Source organism: Danio rerio, chromosome 3 (genome assembly GCF_052040795.2).
Source record: "Danio rerio strain M-AB ecotype USA chromosome 3, GRCz13ab, whole genome shotgun sequence".
NCBI lineage: Eukaryota > Metazoa > Chordata > Actinopteri > Cypriniformes > Danionidae > Danio > Danio rerio.
The window spans coordinates 5,136,023-5,153,587 of NC_141023.1; the positions used below are offsets into that span (position 1 = coordinate 5,136,023).

At 39.7% G+C, this 17,565-nt stretch overlaps 1 protein-coding gene across 5 annotated transcripts; it reads right to left on the reverse strand.

Moving 5' to 3' along the window:
- Positions 1-8,320: 8,320 nt before the first annotated feature.
- LOC100333266 (uncharacterized) lies at positions 8,321-17,192 on the reverse strand. Of its 5 annotated transcripts, none has more exons than XM_087243701.1 (3): positions 17,112-17,192; positions 13,602-13,663; positions 8,321-9,883 (listed from the first exon to the last, which is right to left on the reverse strand). In XM_087243701.1, the coding sequence occupies exon 3, from the start codon at positions 9,876-9,878 to the stop codon at positions 8,643-8,645; it is 1,236 nt and encodes a 411-aa protein (XP_087099827.1). In that variant the 5' UTR covers positions 9,879-9,883; positions 13,602-13,663; positions 17,112-17,192; the 3' UTR covers positions 8,321-8,642. The 5 variants fall into 5 exon arrangements, with proteins under 5 accessions (XP_087099827.1, XP_087099829.1, XP_087099828.1 ...); XM_087243703.1 differs by having other exon boundaries at positions 8,321-10,091; XM_087243702.1 differs by having other exon boundaries at positions 13,558-13,663.
- Positions 17,193-17,565: the final 373 nt, after the last annotated feature.

Genomic DNA, 17,565 nt, shown 5'->3' on the forward strand with positions numbered 1-17,565 from the left:
AATGTTGAAAGAGCCATATTGGACCAAAAAAAAACAAAAACAAATGTCTGGAGCCGCAAAAAATTAAAAGCCTTATATAAGCCTTATAATTATGGCAACACATGCTGTATGTATTTATATTAGCCTACTATAAAAATGACTTTGCTGGCTACAAATACACACTGAGCCTTCATGATTAAATGTTCATTTCCCTGCAGTGCATCCTGTAGAGAATGACGCGCCACGTGACTACTCTGTTGTACAATGCTGTCTCAAGTTTAACTTAATTACAGTATATTAATGAATTATGTTTAATGATCAAGTTTAACTTCATTACAATATTTTTGCATTATGTTTAATTATCAAGATTAACTTCATTACAATATTAATGCATTGTTTAATTATCAAGATTAACTTCATTACAATATTAATGCATTGTTTAATTATCAAGATTAACTTTATTACAATATTAATGCATTGTTTAATTATCAAGATTAACTTCATTACAATATTAGTGCATTGTTTAATTATCAAGATTAACTTCATTACAATATTAATGCATCATGTTTAATGATCAAGTTTAACTTCATTACAATATTAATGAATTATGTTTAATGATCAAGTTTAACTTCATTACAATATTAATGAATTATGTTTAACGTTCAAGTTTAACTTCATTACAATATTAATGCATTATGCTTAATTATCAAGTTTAACTTCATTACAATATTAATGCATTATGTTTAATGATCAAGTTTAACTTCATTACAATATTAATGCATTATGCTTATTATCAAGTTTAACTTCATTACAATATTAATGCATTATGCTTAATTATCAAGTTTAACTTCATTACAATATATATGCATTATGCTTAATTATCAAGTTTAACTTCATTACAATATTAATGCATTATGCTTAATTATCAAGTTTAACTTCATTACAATATATATGCATTATGCTTAATTATCAAGTTTAACTTCATTACAATATTAATGCATTATGTTTAATGATCAAGTTTAACTTCATTACAATATTAATGCATTATGCTTAATTATCAAGTTTAACTTCATTACAATATTATTGCATTATGTTTTGCTTTGATGAAATTAAAGAAATGCAATAAAGAAATCAGATTTTTTATGTTTTTTTTATTTTCAGGATTCCAAAAAACAACATCAAAATTAACGTGCAACGTGCCCCTTATCTGGGCAACAAACAGTGCAATAAAACGCAGTCTGCCATTTCCATTTCAAGATCAGCTCGAGTCATTCCTGGGAATGTGCTCAACCAACACAATCTCACGGCAATTCGTAACTTTTTCATTTAGTGGCTAATTCGTATGAATTCGTACGATCTAATTCGTACAATTTAGTACGATTTGCTTTTCCCCCAATGACGGTTGGGGTTAGGGGTTTGCATATCAACGATCGCACCTTGTAAATAATTACCGTTGAGTGAGTGATCGGGATGGGCTTCTTAGAATTCTCTCAGGGAGGGAAAATGAGAAAGCGTGCCCCGCTGTACATCTTTGGCAAAGACAGCTTGCGCTCCATGGCGCATCACACAGCCGCCGGTTTGTTTACAACAGCTACCTGCCAAGTGTGCCGCAAGCCTACGTTTGAGTGAGGGTCTCGGCCGTTAAATCGCCCCCTGGGGGCTGGCTGCAGTACAAGTCATAAAGCCCGCCACCTCCGTGTTAATGAAGGAGACTTGAGCCCAAATAAAAAAAAATTATTACACTTGCAATAAAATGTCCCGAAAGATGGTTCTGGTGGATTAAGGCACTGGTTATTGTGCTGAAATAGGTGCAGATCTTCATTTTTGTAAACAGTTTGTTTTTAGCAGTAATTTAATGCTGGGCGTGTCATCGTGATTGACAGCTGTGATTGACAGTTTCTCAAAGCACGGCGTCTGAGCTTCGGCAGGAGACTGAAGTAGACTGAAATGTTATTATTCGATTTCTGTGTTATTTTACCATGACAAAATGAGTTCAGCAGTAAACTATAGTTTCTGACATACATGATCCTGGTGGAACACTGTTTATTCGCTAAGGTCAGGGCTTTTTTCGGGCTTTATTAGTTTGCTGATACACGCCTAGCCACCCAGATAGCAAAACACAGTTCCAGCTAGATTCTCGCCTGCCGGAGACTTATCTCTTAGAGCTCAGACTGACTACCTCTGCTGGACCTACTCCGGGTGCCTGGACTCACTACCCAATTCCAGCCCGAGTCAATCGAGCCAGATGCGGCGGCCGAGTGAGCCGGCGCTGCCGCATGCGAGCCGGAATCAGCCCGCGACGCTGCGAGTAGGTTATGCGCTGCGGCCTGGAGCTGGCGCGATTGAATATATAAAACCCTCATATTTGTTAACGTTATTACATCCATTTGTGTTGATATGACAGCAAACGCATGCTGAGAAGTTCGGGGGGCGTGGTTGATTTTACTTAAAGCGTTTGGTTGGAAGCTCGACTCCGCTCATTTTCGCGGCTCCTCCTCTGGCTCCATCAGACAATCCTTCTGCGCATGTCAAGGCTCCAATTTCAGCAGTCTTTTGCGACAGTTTGTGCCCGTCAAGCAGGCGTTTTGCCCTCAAGGCGTTCAATGGGAAAAAGGGCTGTCGCGTCGTCCATTTTTTTACAGTCATTGCTACCTGCCTGGCATCCCGCCCTGCTGATAGTGTGTCGCAGGCTATGACGCAAATCTTCGTTGACAGAAATGTTGAAATTAAATATTCTACACACTTTTACAGCATTGGAAAACGTTAAGATTGTTTGTCCTCCTATAGAAACCATATTAAAACAAAAAATATATTTTCCTCCCTCATCGTTTTCCATTTTCAAACATTTTTTGAAAAAGTTCCAGGGAGCCACAAGGGCAGCGCTAAAGAGCCGCATGCGGCTCTAGAGCCGCGGGTTGCCGACCCCTGGGTTAACCAAAAGCTAATACAGGGTTTCTGTGGGGTCTTAAATCTCAATATCAAAATATTCGGTCTTTTTTATTTTTATGGCTCTTTTCCTTTTCATGTATCCAGTCTGGCCAACACTCATGCAATCACCATGTCAATAAAACTTTTACATTTTTAACTTTATGATTGTATAAATATTTTTTTTTTTAAAATAACATGTTAAAGTGTCCCATGTATTTACTACTGAGTAGACTAACCTGGACAGACTGTTGTGCATACATTTAGCTTAGTTTTTTTAAAACGTTTGTTTAATTTTATTTTAAATTTGTTAAAACGATTTTATGGATACAAGTAGAGCTTGCTTTTTTTCTTTTCTTTTTTATACACTATATTTAATGTTTTGCTAAGAAATATCTAAAATATTTTAAAAAATGTAATTGTATTAAATGTATATAAAAAATTTATTATAATTTGTGGGTCAAATACAAATCTTTTCCATCTGGGCCATTTGAAAAACTCCTTAGCCTTTTTAGCCCTTTAAGTGTAAAATTTCAAACATAATGGTCTTAAATTGAACTTTATGAAAATTGCAGAAACCCTGTAATAAGCGAAATTCACATTATTTGAGAAATCCAAAGCTGTGTGTTTATGAATCCATCATTTAGTCTAAACTTTAAGTAGTCACTTCTAGATTAAGTTCTTTCTTATACTTCTTAAAAGCAGCCAAAAATAACTTATTTGAGTGAAAAATCTTCATTTAAAGTAAACATTTTTTGCATTCTGAAACTATAAGTTTTGTTTTATGTCTTTAGGGCTGAAGGAGATATTTTGATTAGTGTTGCATCACATAAAAATGTTTTTTTACTAGATTTTTTTATTTGTCTTGTTAGCTTCTAGACAAGCTAAAAAATACTATGGTGGAAGAAATGTCAATTAAAACATCTTTGAAACAGCAAAATAATCTGCTAATGGGGTAAAAATCTTGTTTTTGCTTTTAAATAAGGTTATATTGCTTGTTTTAATTTTGACAAAAATAAAACCACTATTTTATTTTGTGTGTGTGTCTATACACTCGCACTTCTGTGTGCAAAATATTGCAGGATTTTTCTTTATTGGAATAGATTTGAACATCTTTAGCTCACCAATGCATCATTTTACAGAGATGAACTGGAGTCCACACAGCTAATAACATGTCAAGTCCACATCACTTGAGAAACCCAAATCTGTGTTTATTAATCCATCGTTTAGTCTGAACTTTTTAAATCGTCTCTTCTGGATTAAATTTTAATAATACTTTAAGCAGCAAAAAATAAACACACTTGCTCTCCTTTAAATTGACTACTAAATTTTTTAAATTGTCTTCTAGTCCAAATATCTAAATCATTAAATCAAGAAGCATTTTCTAGACAAACTAAAATACTGTGTTGTAAGAAATGTCCAAATTTAAACATATTTGAAACAAGCAAAAATAATCTGCCAGTGGGGTAAAAATAATCTTGATTTTGCTTTAAAATACGTGTATTTTGCTTGTTTAAATGTTGTTTTAATTAGATTTTTGTTTGCTTGTCAAGAAAATGCTTCTTGATTTAAGATTAATTAGATATTTGGACTAGAAACAAAACTTTTCTTGCCTTTTTGCAGTGTGGAAACCTGTAACTTGAACACCAACATAGGAATGCAGGGAATCCCAGCTCTTCTTTTGAAGTAGATCACAAGACAAACCTTTACTGCACGGATCCTGTGTTTCAAAACAGCAAATGGCACATCAAATGCATGGCATTTGTCATTGGTCAGAGGATTGATGTGGTCAGTTAGAGTTTTTTCAAAACTACTCCACAGCAATTCCTAACCTGATTAGGTGGCTTACTCATATATAAATTCGTACAGTTTAGTAGAATTTGCTTATCCCCAATGAGTGTTGGGTTTAGGGGTGGGGTTTTATGCCACACCACCTTTTTAAAATTGTACATTTCTGTACGACTGAACTCATATGAATTAGCCACTAAACAAAATATAAAATTACATTTCCTCGTGAGATCAGCCTGGTTTTTCTCAAGCAAAATGCCCTTAAATGATAGTAATTACAAGGTGGTCAAGATGAAGACAAAATAAGATCAAACAAGCTCTTAAACAATATCTGGAAACATCAAAATAAGTTGCTTTACAACAACATCAACAATAGCTGGTTGAGAGTATAGACTAAATATTCAGTGTAACCAAATACAGTGAGTTAAACAAATCAATGTTCAAAGACAATCACAACTGTATACAAATGGATTAAATACAAAATGAGCAACAATCCACTTTGCTGTTGAGCAGTGGTCCCCAAACTTGTTCCTGCAGGGCCAGTGCCCTACAGATTTTAACTCCAACTCTAATCAAACACACCTGAACAAGCTAATCAAGGTCTAGGTATACTTGAAACATTCAGGCAGGTGTGTTGAGGCAAGTTGGAGCTAAACCCTGCAGAGACACCGGCCCTCCAGGATTGAGATTGGTGACCCCTGCTGTTGAGAAATCAATAACGTTACAAAAGCAACAATAGTTCAGCATTTTGGGTTTAGAATCCCACTTTAAATTTTGATATAACAAATAATAAGTGGTGAAGTAATCAAACGAAAACAACCAAAACAAGATGTCAAATTATGATACCGTCTGAGTGAAAAGATTCAGATAACACATACATTTTTTTATGAAGCAGACAAATTGTGAATTTGGCTGTGTGTGTGAAGATTTGAAATGTTGTTCTCTGTGTGGCAGTGCTTCAGCTGTATCAATGTGTTTGTGTATGCTCCAAACAAAGGTGTTGTAAGATTTAAGGCAAGGCAAGTTTATTTCTATAGCACATTTCATACACAGTGGAATTTCAAAGTGCTTTACATAAACATAAGAATAAAAGAGACAAGTGTGAGAAAATAAAAACAAATAATAAGAATTATAAAAAAATACATAAAACATATAAAAATGTGTTAAAATATAAGAGAATGAAAAAGAAAAGAAAGACATAATAGTGTGATCTGTCGGACGCAGCACAGTGCTCATTCAGTAAAGGCACAGCTAAACAGATGTGTTTTCAGTCTTGATTTGAATGTGTCTAATGTTGGAGCACATCTGATCATTTCTGGAAGCTGATTCCAGCAGTAAAGGGCGCTGTTAGTAGCTGAAAGCTGATTCACCCTACTTTGACTGAACTCTTGGAACTTCTAGTTTTAATGATCCTAAAGATCTGAGTGATCTGTTAGGTTTGTATTCAGTGAGCATATCTGTGATGTATTGAGGTCCTAGGCCATTTAGTGATTTATAGACCAGTAATAATACTTTGAACTCTATTCTGAATGTAACTGGGAGCCAGTGTAAAGACCTGAGGACAGGTGTGATGTGCTCTGATATTCTGGTTCTGGTCAGAATTCTGGCTGCAGCGTTCTGGATGAGCTGCAACTGTCTGACTGTCTTTTTGGGAAGGCCAGTGAGGAGGCCGTTACAGTAATCCACCCTGCTGCTGATAAAAGCATGAACAAGTTTCTCTAAATCTACTCTGGAAACAAAGCATCTGATTCTTGCAATGTTTTTGAGATGATAGTATGCTGATTTACTGACTGCTTTGACATAACTGTTGAAACTCAGATCTGACTCCAGAGTCACACCAAGATTCTTGACCTTATTTTTTGTCATTTGACCCTAAAAGCCAAGGTATGCATTCACCTTAAGAACCTTATCTCTGTTCCCACTTGCAATCACTTCAGTTATCTCTTTGTTTAACTGCAGAAAGTTTTGGCACATCCAACTGTTGTGGACATTTAGTCCTGTTGTGTCAGGGAGCCAGCATGGAAATTGAGTATGAGATGTGAATATGATCTGGCTCAAAATACTTCCATACAAATGTTTTGGTCAGGAGCATGATAAAGTTTAAGGCTGAATCCTGTAAGAAAGCATTTTCATATAGTTATATAGAGGATAGCCGAGTTTTCTACCTTTCAAAGATCATCTGACCCCAGAAACACGAGTAGAAATTAATTTATATATTTACACGTAACATGCGGTGTGGAATGCATATGTGGCATCTACACTGTAAGAAAAATCCGCAAATTGACAGTTTTCCATATTTTGTGATTTGTTTTTTTTATTTTTCCGTTTATTTCTGCTTTTGATCTGCAATATGGGAGCTTGATCTTTCTTCTGACAACTTTTAACCTTGAAAAGTTGTAAAAAGTGACTTTTATGAACCTGTTTGATAGTTTGCAGTGCTATATTGTCTGGGTTGGTGTTGTAAATGACGCTACAAAATTCTCATAACAAACTGCAGCACATTTTCTGTTATTTTACAGACTTCTCTAGATATAATTTCTTATACATTATTATTTCAAACTCCTAAAATGTCACTAAAAGTCACTTTGTTAAACTGTAGAGTTGAACTTTGTAACAACATTGTGTTTGACTCATCGTTGCACCTCCACAACAAATACATCAAATAATCATTGGGAAAGCTCTTACTGTAGTATTTCTCACGTTACATGAGATCTGCTTACTTCATGTCTGTCACTGTGCTGTTTATCTGATGCAGCCGAGATGGAGATTCAGGCACACTCTGACAGGCACATGGGAACGGTGGGCGGGGAGAACTACCATTAAAGGCACAGGCCGCAAAAACAGCCACAGTGTTCTCAGAGCAGAAAATCCAATATTTTGAAAGCTATATTAAATAATCTGATGGGTGTTTTGAGCTGAAACTTTACCGACACATTCTGGAGACAAAAAAACTTATATTAAATTTTGAAGTGAAAGAAGTGAAATATGTGCCCTTTAAAACTTTGTTTTGCAACTTGCATACTTGCAATGCACAATTAAAAATAAAATAAATTTGCTATACAACAACGTATATTTTTCACAAGGGCACTTAGTGTGGAAGGAGTCAGCTTTATGGTCCAAAGGTTGCAGGTTTGAATCCCTGCAATGCCAGAAATTGTTGAGGGTGTGTGTGTGTGTCCTTTAAGGCTGATTTATACTTCTACGTCATGCGCATGCTGACGCCTCAAAAAATGAGGCAACCTCTCAAAAAATGTAACCACATGTCTCAATGACGCATAGCCCAAGCTCTGTGATTGGTCCGCTTTATAGCACTGATGAGTGTTGGCGTGGGTAAGAGCCACACGAACCCATTGGAGTGACTTTTTACAAGTGTCATGTCCCATGAAGGAGCTCCAGATAGAAAAAGTTGTTTTATGTTTACCTTATAATTAAAGTCATTGCATATCCGTCGGCTCCCACCTCAGGTGTGCGTCGGTGGTGGCCACGACGAGGGGTATGCGACTGCGTGAAGGCTGCGCAGGGGCATATGCATGGGCTTGAAGCAGAAGTATAAATCAGCCTTTACTGTGTGTACAGTTATATAGGTTAAATGCAATGGCCAAATTCTCAGCATAGGACAAACTAGTTATTTGCTCAAATACTTTATTCACAGTTATTACAGAAGTATACCACTAGTATGCTCATGAGTTCACTGGAAGTACAAATGAAAAATGTCATTGTAGACTAGTTACTACTACTACTACTACTGTTACACTTATAGTACACTGAAAACATTCTTTTATATACTAAAAATGAGCCAATTTAGTCTCAACACTTTCAAGTATACTATTAGTACATAGCTGTTAACACATCAAGTACGCCTAAAACATACTTTTACATTACTTAAGAACAGTTAGGCTAAGTCATTCCATCAGCAGAGAACATTAAAGCTGAAGGTCAAACTCATGGATCTAAACCTGATTTTTGTAAACATCAATATGAACCCGAGCTCGCAACTTGAGGCTCTCCAGAAAGGCTTTGCGAATGTAACGGGCTGGGACTCCCCGAGGCACAAGGACCTGGGAAATGATGGTGCCTGCGTAAGCCTTCCGTGACGTATTCAGCAGGACCTGTAGGTTGTAGTATCGTCGATTGTTGAGGTTTACGGGACTCTTTAAATCAATACGAACAATGGGAGAGTGTATCAGATTAGACCGGGCCTCATCCACCAGATACCCATTGTGCCATTGATTGATTAAGGATTCCACCTCTTGTCTAAACCGACGTCCATCAGCAATGTCCCTAGAAGCTGGCTCAGCAGAAATAGTGGTCGTCACCCTCTTTGACGTTTTGCATGTCACAATGTCCTTGAGGTTGTTTTCAGGGGTTCTGCTGCTGAGATGTGTATCAGTGACGTAGGAGCACTCTGCAGGTTCAATGAACCCACAGTAATCACGTTTGTTCTCTGAGTTCCAGCACCAGTGGTAACTTTTGCCATGTAAGCCACAGGGGTGATCTGCGTGACAGGGTATGCCTCTAACAGTTACACCCACCTCTGGAGAGCAGAATTCCCAGCTATTGACAGTGTCGCACCAGTAATAATTGTTCTTCTTAGAATACCGACATTCGTTAATGCAAACATCATTTTTATGAGTCCGGTGGTGGAACATCTTTGGCTCCGTGAGCCCACAGTAACCCCAGCCACCCTCCACTGCACACCACTTGTAGTCATTATTGTGCTTTCCACATGGGCTGTCTTCTTTACACTGTCTGTTCTTGTAATCTGTGTTTTCATTAGGTGAACAGAATTCCAACTCATCTTCGACCACACAATAATAGTAGCCTTTACTACTTTGTCTACACTCACTGGAACAGAGGGCGCCTGTTTGAGACCCCTGATGTTTGTTGTCAATACTTACCAATCCACAATATCCCCACTGAAATAAACCAACATTGCACCAATAGTAGTCATATCCATGCTTCTCGCACCCTTCGCACTGCCTGCCCCAATAGTCCGTGTTTTCTTTAGGTGAACAGTACATTAGCTGGGACTGTCCATCTTTATCACTAGTCTTGCACTTGTACTCGCCCCAGTAGACCTTGCAGTCTTCAACACAGCGCGTTCCTAGATAAGTCCAGAAGGTTTTCCCAGCACTCAATGAGCAGAAGATGAGGAGCAAAACGAGAGAGATGTTCATACGCTCCATTCTTTCTGTCAAAAGGAGAATGAAGTGAATAAGACAACATGCTGTAATAACTTTCATTCAGCCTCATTTAACCCTGAGGTGAAAAGCACATACATACATAACCAGATCATATCCCTTTTAAGTAAATGTGTTTAAATTAAATTAAATCAACTTTATGGGTGAGGCAACCACATAATTGCTGATGTGATGCTGGTGTGTGTAGTTTAGTATTCACTACAGATATGACTAAATTAAGGGGTGAGTTGCGCGCGACGTACCTGAAGAGCGATGGGGGTGAGTTGTGCATAACGTACCTAAAGAACGATGGGGGTGAGTTGCGCACGACGTACCTGAAGAGCGATGGGGGTGAGTTGTGCACAACGTACCTAAAGAACGATGGGGGTGAGTTGCGCATGATGTACCTAAAGAGTGATGGGGGTGAGTTGCGCACGACGTACCTGAAGAGCGATGGGGGTAAGTTGTGCGCGACGTACTTGAAGAGCGATGGGGGTGAGTTGTGCATGATGTACCTAAAGAGCGATGGGGTTGAGTTGCGCACGACGTACCTGAAGAGCGATGGGGGTAAGTTGTGCGCGACATACCTGAAGAGCGATGGGGGTGAGTTGTGCACAACGTACCTAAAGAACGATGGGGGTGAGTTGCGCACGATATACCTAAAGAGTGATGGGGGTAAGTTGTGCGCGACGTACTTGAAGAGCGATGGGGGTGAGTTGTGCACGATGTACCTAAAGAGCGATGGGGGTGAGTTGCGCACGACGTACCTAAAGAGCGATGGGGGTGAGTTGTGCACGATGTACCTAAAGAGCGATGGGGGTGAGTTGCGCGCGACATACCTAAAGAGCGATGGGGGTAAGTTGTGCGCGACGTACTTGAAGAGCGATGGGGGTGAGTTGTGCACGATGTACCTAAAGAGCGATGGGGGTGAGTTGCGCGCGACATACCTAAAGAGCGATGGGGGTGAGTTGTGCACGATGTACCTAAAGAGCGATGGGGGTGAGTTGCGCGCGACATACCTAAAGAGCGATGGGGGTGAGTTGCGCGCGACATACCTAAAGAGCGATGGGGGTAAGTTGTACGCGACGTACTTGAAGAGCGATGGGGGTGAGTTGTGCACGATGTACCTAAAGAGCGATGGGGGTGAGTTGCGCGCGACATACCTAAAGAGCGATGGGGGTGAGTTGTGCACGATGTAACTAAAGAGCGATGGAGGTGAGTTGCGTGCGACATACCTAAAGAGCGATGGGAGTGAGTTGCGCGCGACATACCTAAAGAGCGATGGGGGTGAGTTGTGCGCGACGTACCTGAAGAGTGATGGGGGTGAGTTGTGCACGATGTACCTCAAGAGCGATGGGGGTAAGTTGTGTACGATGTACCTCAAGAGTGATGGGGGTGAGTTGCGCGCGACGTACTTGAAGAGTGATGGGGGTAAGTTGTATGCGATGTACCTGAAGAGCTGGGAGGAATGCGGTGGAGAGGGGTGTGCGTTGTATCAAAGGACTGGGCGGAAGACGCGTGATTTCTGAGAGGTTATCATTCGTTTGCGGGCATCCGGGAGTCTCTATGAATTTGCGGGAGACTCCCGGAACCTCCGGGACACTTGGGACGTCCGGGTTGTGTCAACAGACGATGCCATCGTACATCGCCGATAGACATCACGATGCTGAGCAGGCTTCGCTATTCTCCACTCCGCCCCCGTCACGTGACCACACACATAAGGATGTACCGCTGGATCGTGTCTCACTATAGTTGTATATGTGATATTCAATTAATCTTGTCTCAATCTACCGACTCATTAGTCTTTTGAATCTATAAGGTAACGTGTCACAGCGTCCATACACTGCTTCAATCTTTCACTTTCATGCTTATACTTAGTACTTAGTATACTTAGTAGCCACTGACACAGGACATTGCGCTGTTCTTTTGCTCTTAGATCTTACAGCTGCTTTTGATACAGTAGACCATACGCTATTAGTTTCTTGTTTAGAGCACTGTGTTGGTATTAAGGTTCTTGCCTTGGAATGGTTTCGGTCATATTTATCTGACAGAAGCTTCTCTGTTCGCCTAGGCGAGTTTATGTCCTCGTCAGCACCTCTTTCATGTGGAGTACCCCAAGGTTCCATTCTTGGACCCATTCGGTTTTCCTTATTTCTGCTTCCGTAAGGGTCCATTTGTTGAAAGCATGGGCTTTCATTTCATCTTTATGCAGATGACCCACAGCTTTATTTGCCCTTTAAACGGAAAGATGCTGGGTCCATAACACCATTGTTGAACTGTCTTAAAGACATTAAATCTTGGTTGGCACTAATTTTTTAATGTGCAATGAAGAAAAGACAGAAGTTGTGGTATTTGGGTCCGGGGGAACTCAGGATTGTCTGGATCTTGGTGTGTTAAATCCTTTCATGAAATCTAATGTAAAACACCTGGGTGTTCTTATCGATAGTGACTTCAAACTGGATAAACAGATTAATTTGGTATAATTAAAGCTAGTTTTTTCCAATTGAGGCAATTATCCAAATTAAAGTTTTTTTTTTGTCCTTTTATGACTTTGAACGGGTTATACATATTTTTATGGCTAGGTTATTGTAATGCCCTCTATGTGGGTATTACTCATATCCCCATTACTCATCTGCAAAGGGTGCAGAATGCTGCTGCTCATTTGCTGACAGGGACACGCAAGCGAGACACATTACACCCATACTGGCTTCTCTTCATTGGCTTCCTGTACAGTTGAGGATACATTTTAAGATTTTGGTTTGGGTGTTTAAAGGCCTAAATGGACTAGCACCAAGATACTTGTCATCATTATTCCAACTGTACTCTCCATCAAGGGCACTTTGATGTTCTAATCATCTACTTTTGGCTGTTCCACGCGCAAGGTTAAAAACCAGGCGGGACCTTGCCTTTGCAGTGGCGGCCCCCAAACTTTGGAATAATTTTCCAAAAGTTTTTCAAGTAATTTTCAAGTTCGGCCCCCCTTTCTGTTTTTAAGTCTAGTCTTTAAACCCATTTTTACTCTTTGGCTTTTAATACCATATGAGAGTCACGTGTCTGTTGTGTTTGTCCTTTGTTTTAAATGGTGTATGTGTGTACAGCACTTTGGTAAGCACTTGTTGTTTTTAAAAAGCGCTTCATAAATAAACTTTGACCTGACTTGACTAGTAATTTTAGCCAAAACCTCAGATACTGTTGATTGGTTCCTGTTGTTTGTGAACCTTTTTTACCAACCAAGTTTGTTGACGCCATTATAACGACACAAATCACTTTGCTTATTCATGCGCAAAAAATGATTGACAGGTGGTAATTTGTGTGTACCTTACCTTTATTTATTTATAATTTGGTAAAACAAAGAGCATGCGAGTCAGGTAGTTGAAATGGTAGGCTAATTAATATTAATAATGGCTAATGGTAATTAATTTCTTATGAATTAATTAATTGTTTATAAATAAGTTATTCACCGCCACCTACGACGACAATGCCATTGTCCATCGTGATGTTTATGTTAGACATTGTACGATGCCAAATTGGTCGACATCACCCAATCCTAATCCCAATGTCAAGTTAAAGCCTAAAATATTCTCACAAATTACTTGTTAAATGTTTGTCGAATCTAAACTCCTTGGAATTCACTATTCAATACAAATTATTTAGAAAATACTATATATACAGGGAAAAAACTCACATCTTCTTAAGTAAGGACTTAAACAGAAACAAATATATACTCACATCAACAGGTTTGTTAAGGCCTTTCAGATAAAGATGAATCTGCTGCGCAGATTTTCGATCTTCTGTTTAAAAACAAACACACAAACAACAGATTTCAGAATATACTTTTCAAACAGAACAGCACTGAGACATTTTATTGACACCAAAGACATTCATTCATTCATTTTCTTGTTGGCTTAGTCGCTTTATTAATCTGGGGTCGCCACAGCAGAATGAACCGCCAACTTATCCAGCACGATTTTAAGCAGCAGATGCCCTTCTAGCCGTAACCCATCTCTGGGAAACATCCACAAACACACACACTCATACACTACAGACAATTTAGCCTACCCAGTTCACCTGTACCGCATGTCTTCTGACTGTGGGGGAAACCCAGGCAAACGCAGAGATGACTAAGTCTCTCCATAATATAAAACCCTGAGAACTGTTGTGGAAATCCTTGAGGCGAGACCACAAGAATGACCAGTCACTAAAACAATAAACTCTTTATTCACACTATGCTATCCGAACTGTGTCCAGGCCCATTTCTCGGGTCGTTTCACAGTGCACTGAATTGGGTTCACTTGGGCTTTGGCATGGTATGCTTGTGTGTGAGTGCAAAACTCAGACCCTTAAAGTAAGTGACTTTAAGGGACTGTTTTATATGGATTTATTAATCATTCCTAATGTTCAATGAACGCAAACTGTCGTAGTTTATTAAATACGCAAACTCCTCACTGCACCACAGCTGCGGCTTCAGCAAACCTCCTCATTCCTGCAGCACGAAGACTTAAAGACTTTTTGATTGTTCAGGCGCATTTGACTGTACTGAACAGCGTGGCACGGCAGCATGAAGACCTTTTTAACATTAAATCACTGAAAGTTGTATGGAGATGACTAAATTAACTACTCTTTTAGTATGAATGAGCAGGAGGCAACCAGACTATTTAAGTATTATGCTGCGTTCACACCAGACGTGGAACGTGCGTCAAGCGCGAGTGATTTACATGTTAAGTCAATGCAAACGCGCGAATAGACATCCTGCGGCGCGATACGCGCGAATGACGCAAATTGCGCGAATGACACGGGGCGAATTGAGCGTTTGGCGCACTTAACGATCGTTTCGCGCGAATCTCTCGATTTCGAAAATCTGAACTTCATCGTACATTCGTGCCACGTTAACCAATGATAAGCTTGCTCTTGTGGGGGCGTGATTGTGACGTAGAACCTGTTGTCGGTGTTCCGAGGGAAATCCTCCAGCCCTCACCGACAGTTCATCAAACTGGGCTGGGCTCAGTCAGAAGCACCGCTGAAAGCCTCCGTCATCCAGGTTAAGTTTCTGGAGGAGTTTATGAGCTCACAGAGCTGGATGCACCTTTGAAAGTGTGTAGTGGACTCAGACACGACCCTAAACGTATCGACGCTGTTTTTCAGTCTTCATAAAGCACATAAACACTGTTATTTTCTTCATAAAATCCATGTTAGCCTTTTAGCTATGAAGCTAGAGTCTTCGGGCAGACAGAAGCCCTGCTCATCATGCGAATCCGCATCTGTTCTGAAGTGAATTTGACACGCGAATGAAGCGGGGTTTGACGTGTGATTGATGCGAGTAAACTCAAATGCTCACGCGGCTATTTACGCACGAATAGCGCGATTTATCCGCGCGTTCCCCGTCTGGTGTGAACACAGCATTAGTTAACCCTACATCCTCTGACTAAGTGAAGTTTATTTATAAACTAATGTCGAGAGGATCACGTGCTTATGATTGCCTAGCCAAGCTGGGAGTCCAGCCAAAACCAGCTATATCCAGCTTAAACCAGGCTGGTCAAGCTGGTTTTAGCTGGATTTGGCTGGTAATTTTCCAGCCTGACCAGCTAAGACCAGGCTGGAAATGGCTGGAAACCAGCCTGGAAGTGGCCAAAACCCCTTTAAAACCAGCCTGGTCGACCAGCTAAAACCAGCCAACCAGCCTAGGCTGGTTTAAGCTGGATTTTTCAGCAGGGTTATTTATTCTGTACAATATTTATTAAACATACATATCAAAATATATCGATGACGATGTCCAAAAAGACGTTAATAACATTAACATCCGTCGTAACCATTTATGGTTTGCCTAGATTGTGTGTGCCTAAAACATGTGTGGTTCTGCGGGCTTGCAGCTGGATATTATTATTGGATGCGGCGGCAGGCGAAAGTGTAATTCCAGCTTGAGGGGAAAGAAGTCAGCAGTCTACACGCTTACAGTGGGCGATTCATTCGTTTGTTAAAGGAAGGATCAGAAAAGACTGATGTATGAGACTTGTGAGACTAACTTTAATGGACGGACAATACACCAGGGGTGCGTGCAAAATAAGGCCAGTTTATTAGGTACAAAAGGCAGCCTGCTGCACGCCGAGGAGGAACGCTTGTGAGCGCTACAACCCCCTGGCTGGGGATGTGATCTTTGGGCAAAGCAGAGTACAGGTAAGCCCTGAGAACAAATAACGTTAACACTTCAGGCAAGAGGTGCCACAGCAATGATTGCAAATAGAAATGATCTAAGTTACAGCTGAGAAGGGAGAAAAGCTCCAAAATGAAAGATAATTACTAAAATCAGACCTGGCCAGTGACACATTTCAGAAGTGTAAGGGAAAGGCTGTCTCATTGTTTTCTCTAGCATGCGAATGATATATTTAATTGTGTTTTGTTACTTGTAACCGCTTGTACTGTATCAGGTTAATTCTTTATAATGGAAAATGACCAGCCAAATCCAGCTAAAACCAGCTTGACCAGCCTGGTTTAAGCTGGATATAGCTAGTTTTGGCTGGACTCCCAGCTTGGCTAGGCCAATGGGTGTCACGCTGTTTCCGCATTGTCAAAATAATATGAAGATGTCATGATGATGACGATGCATAACCATGAAGACACTAAACTTTGAGACATCAGTTGAAGCGTGATTCTTTTGATCGGAGGAAAACATTCAGGAGCCGTTACAGTTAGCTTCACTTGTGTTTTACAGTGTAGAAGTGATTCTGTTCATAGTTTTTTAACAATAGTGTGTGGATTCATACCCTGTCTGCTGTTTTTGCTGCTAAAATAAGTTGAAATGATTAAAGTATTGATCCGAGTCATCCTCATAAATTGTAAATATGGAAACAGATTGAAGTTATTTTTGTTTCCCCAAGATTCTGAGATGTGGTAATAAGATTTATTATAGCAAACTTGCTAATGAGAACAATATTGCTTACATCCAACAGATTTTTGCTCTGAGAGATCACATTCCTGAATACATCGATGAAGCAAGCCACATGAAGCATTTTAGGGAAAGTTTTTAAAGCCAAATCAGGTAATGTAGTCATTTAGCATGCCCAGATTGCCTATATATTCTGCAAATAAACATTCTCTCATCAACATTTCCCTTCATAAAACATGTGTTCTGTCTAATCAAAACCTCTATAAGCTGCGCTTCTGATAAAACCAATATTCCCAGGCTGTCCATAAAACTGTTGGTTAGGTTCAATAAAACAGATTTAACAACATAAAAAGTCAAACCTGAGGAAATCTTGAATCCAGACGGCAAATGGAGTTTCCTGGTGGGTGTTGAAGACGCGCGGGGGTCTTGGAAATGTTTCCTACAGCCTATTCCTTAACTGTACTTATGCTGTACAAGGTGTGCGTTAACCAATCAGAAAAGACCACACGTCAGCTCAGTATTTCCAGCGAATCACACGATTAAAAAAACAAAAAGAGCTTGAGGGGGAGGGGGATGTTACGGGCTGGACAAATGAGAGACAGACTGGAAAATTTGAAACACTGAAGAGGTTCGTAATTCAAAGCGTTATGAATCTTTTCTTCTGTTGAACGCCAAAGATATTACGAAGAATGTTAGTGGCAGCTACTGATTTCCATATAATTAGTCCTATTTTTAGGCTGTGGTTATACCGAATTCTTTAAAATGTATTGTGTGTGTGTGCGTGTGTTTAGTAAGTTCCTTGTCGAAAACAGA

Coding starts and splice junctions, on each gene's coding strand:
- LOC100333266 (XM_087243703.1), bottom strand. CDS start 9,935: ATGAAAGTTATTACAGCATGTTGTCTTATTCACTTCATTCTCCTTTTG.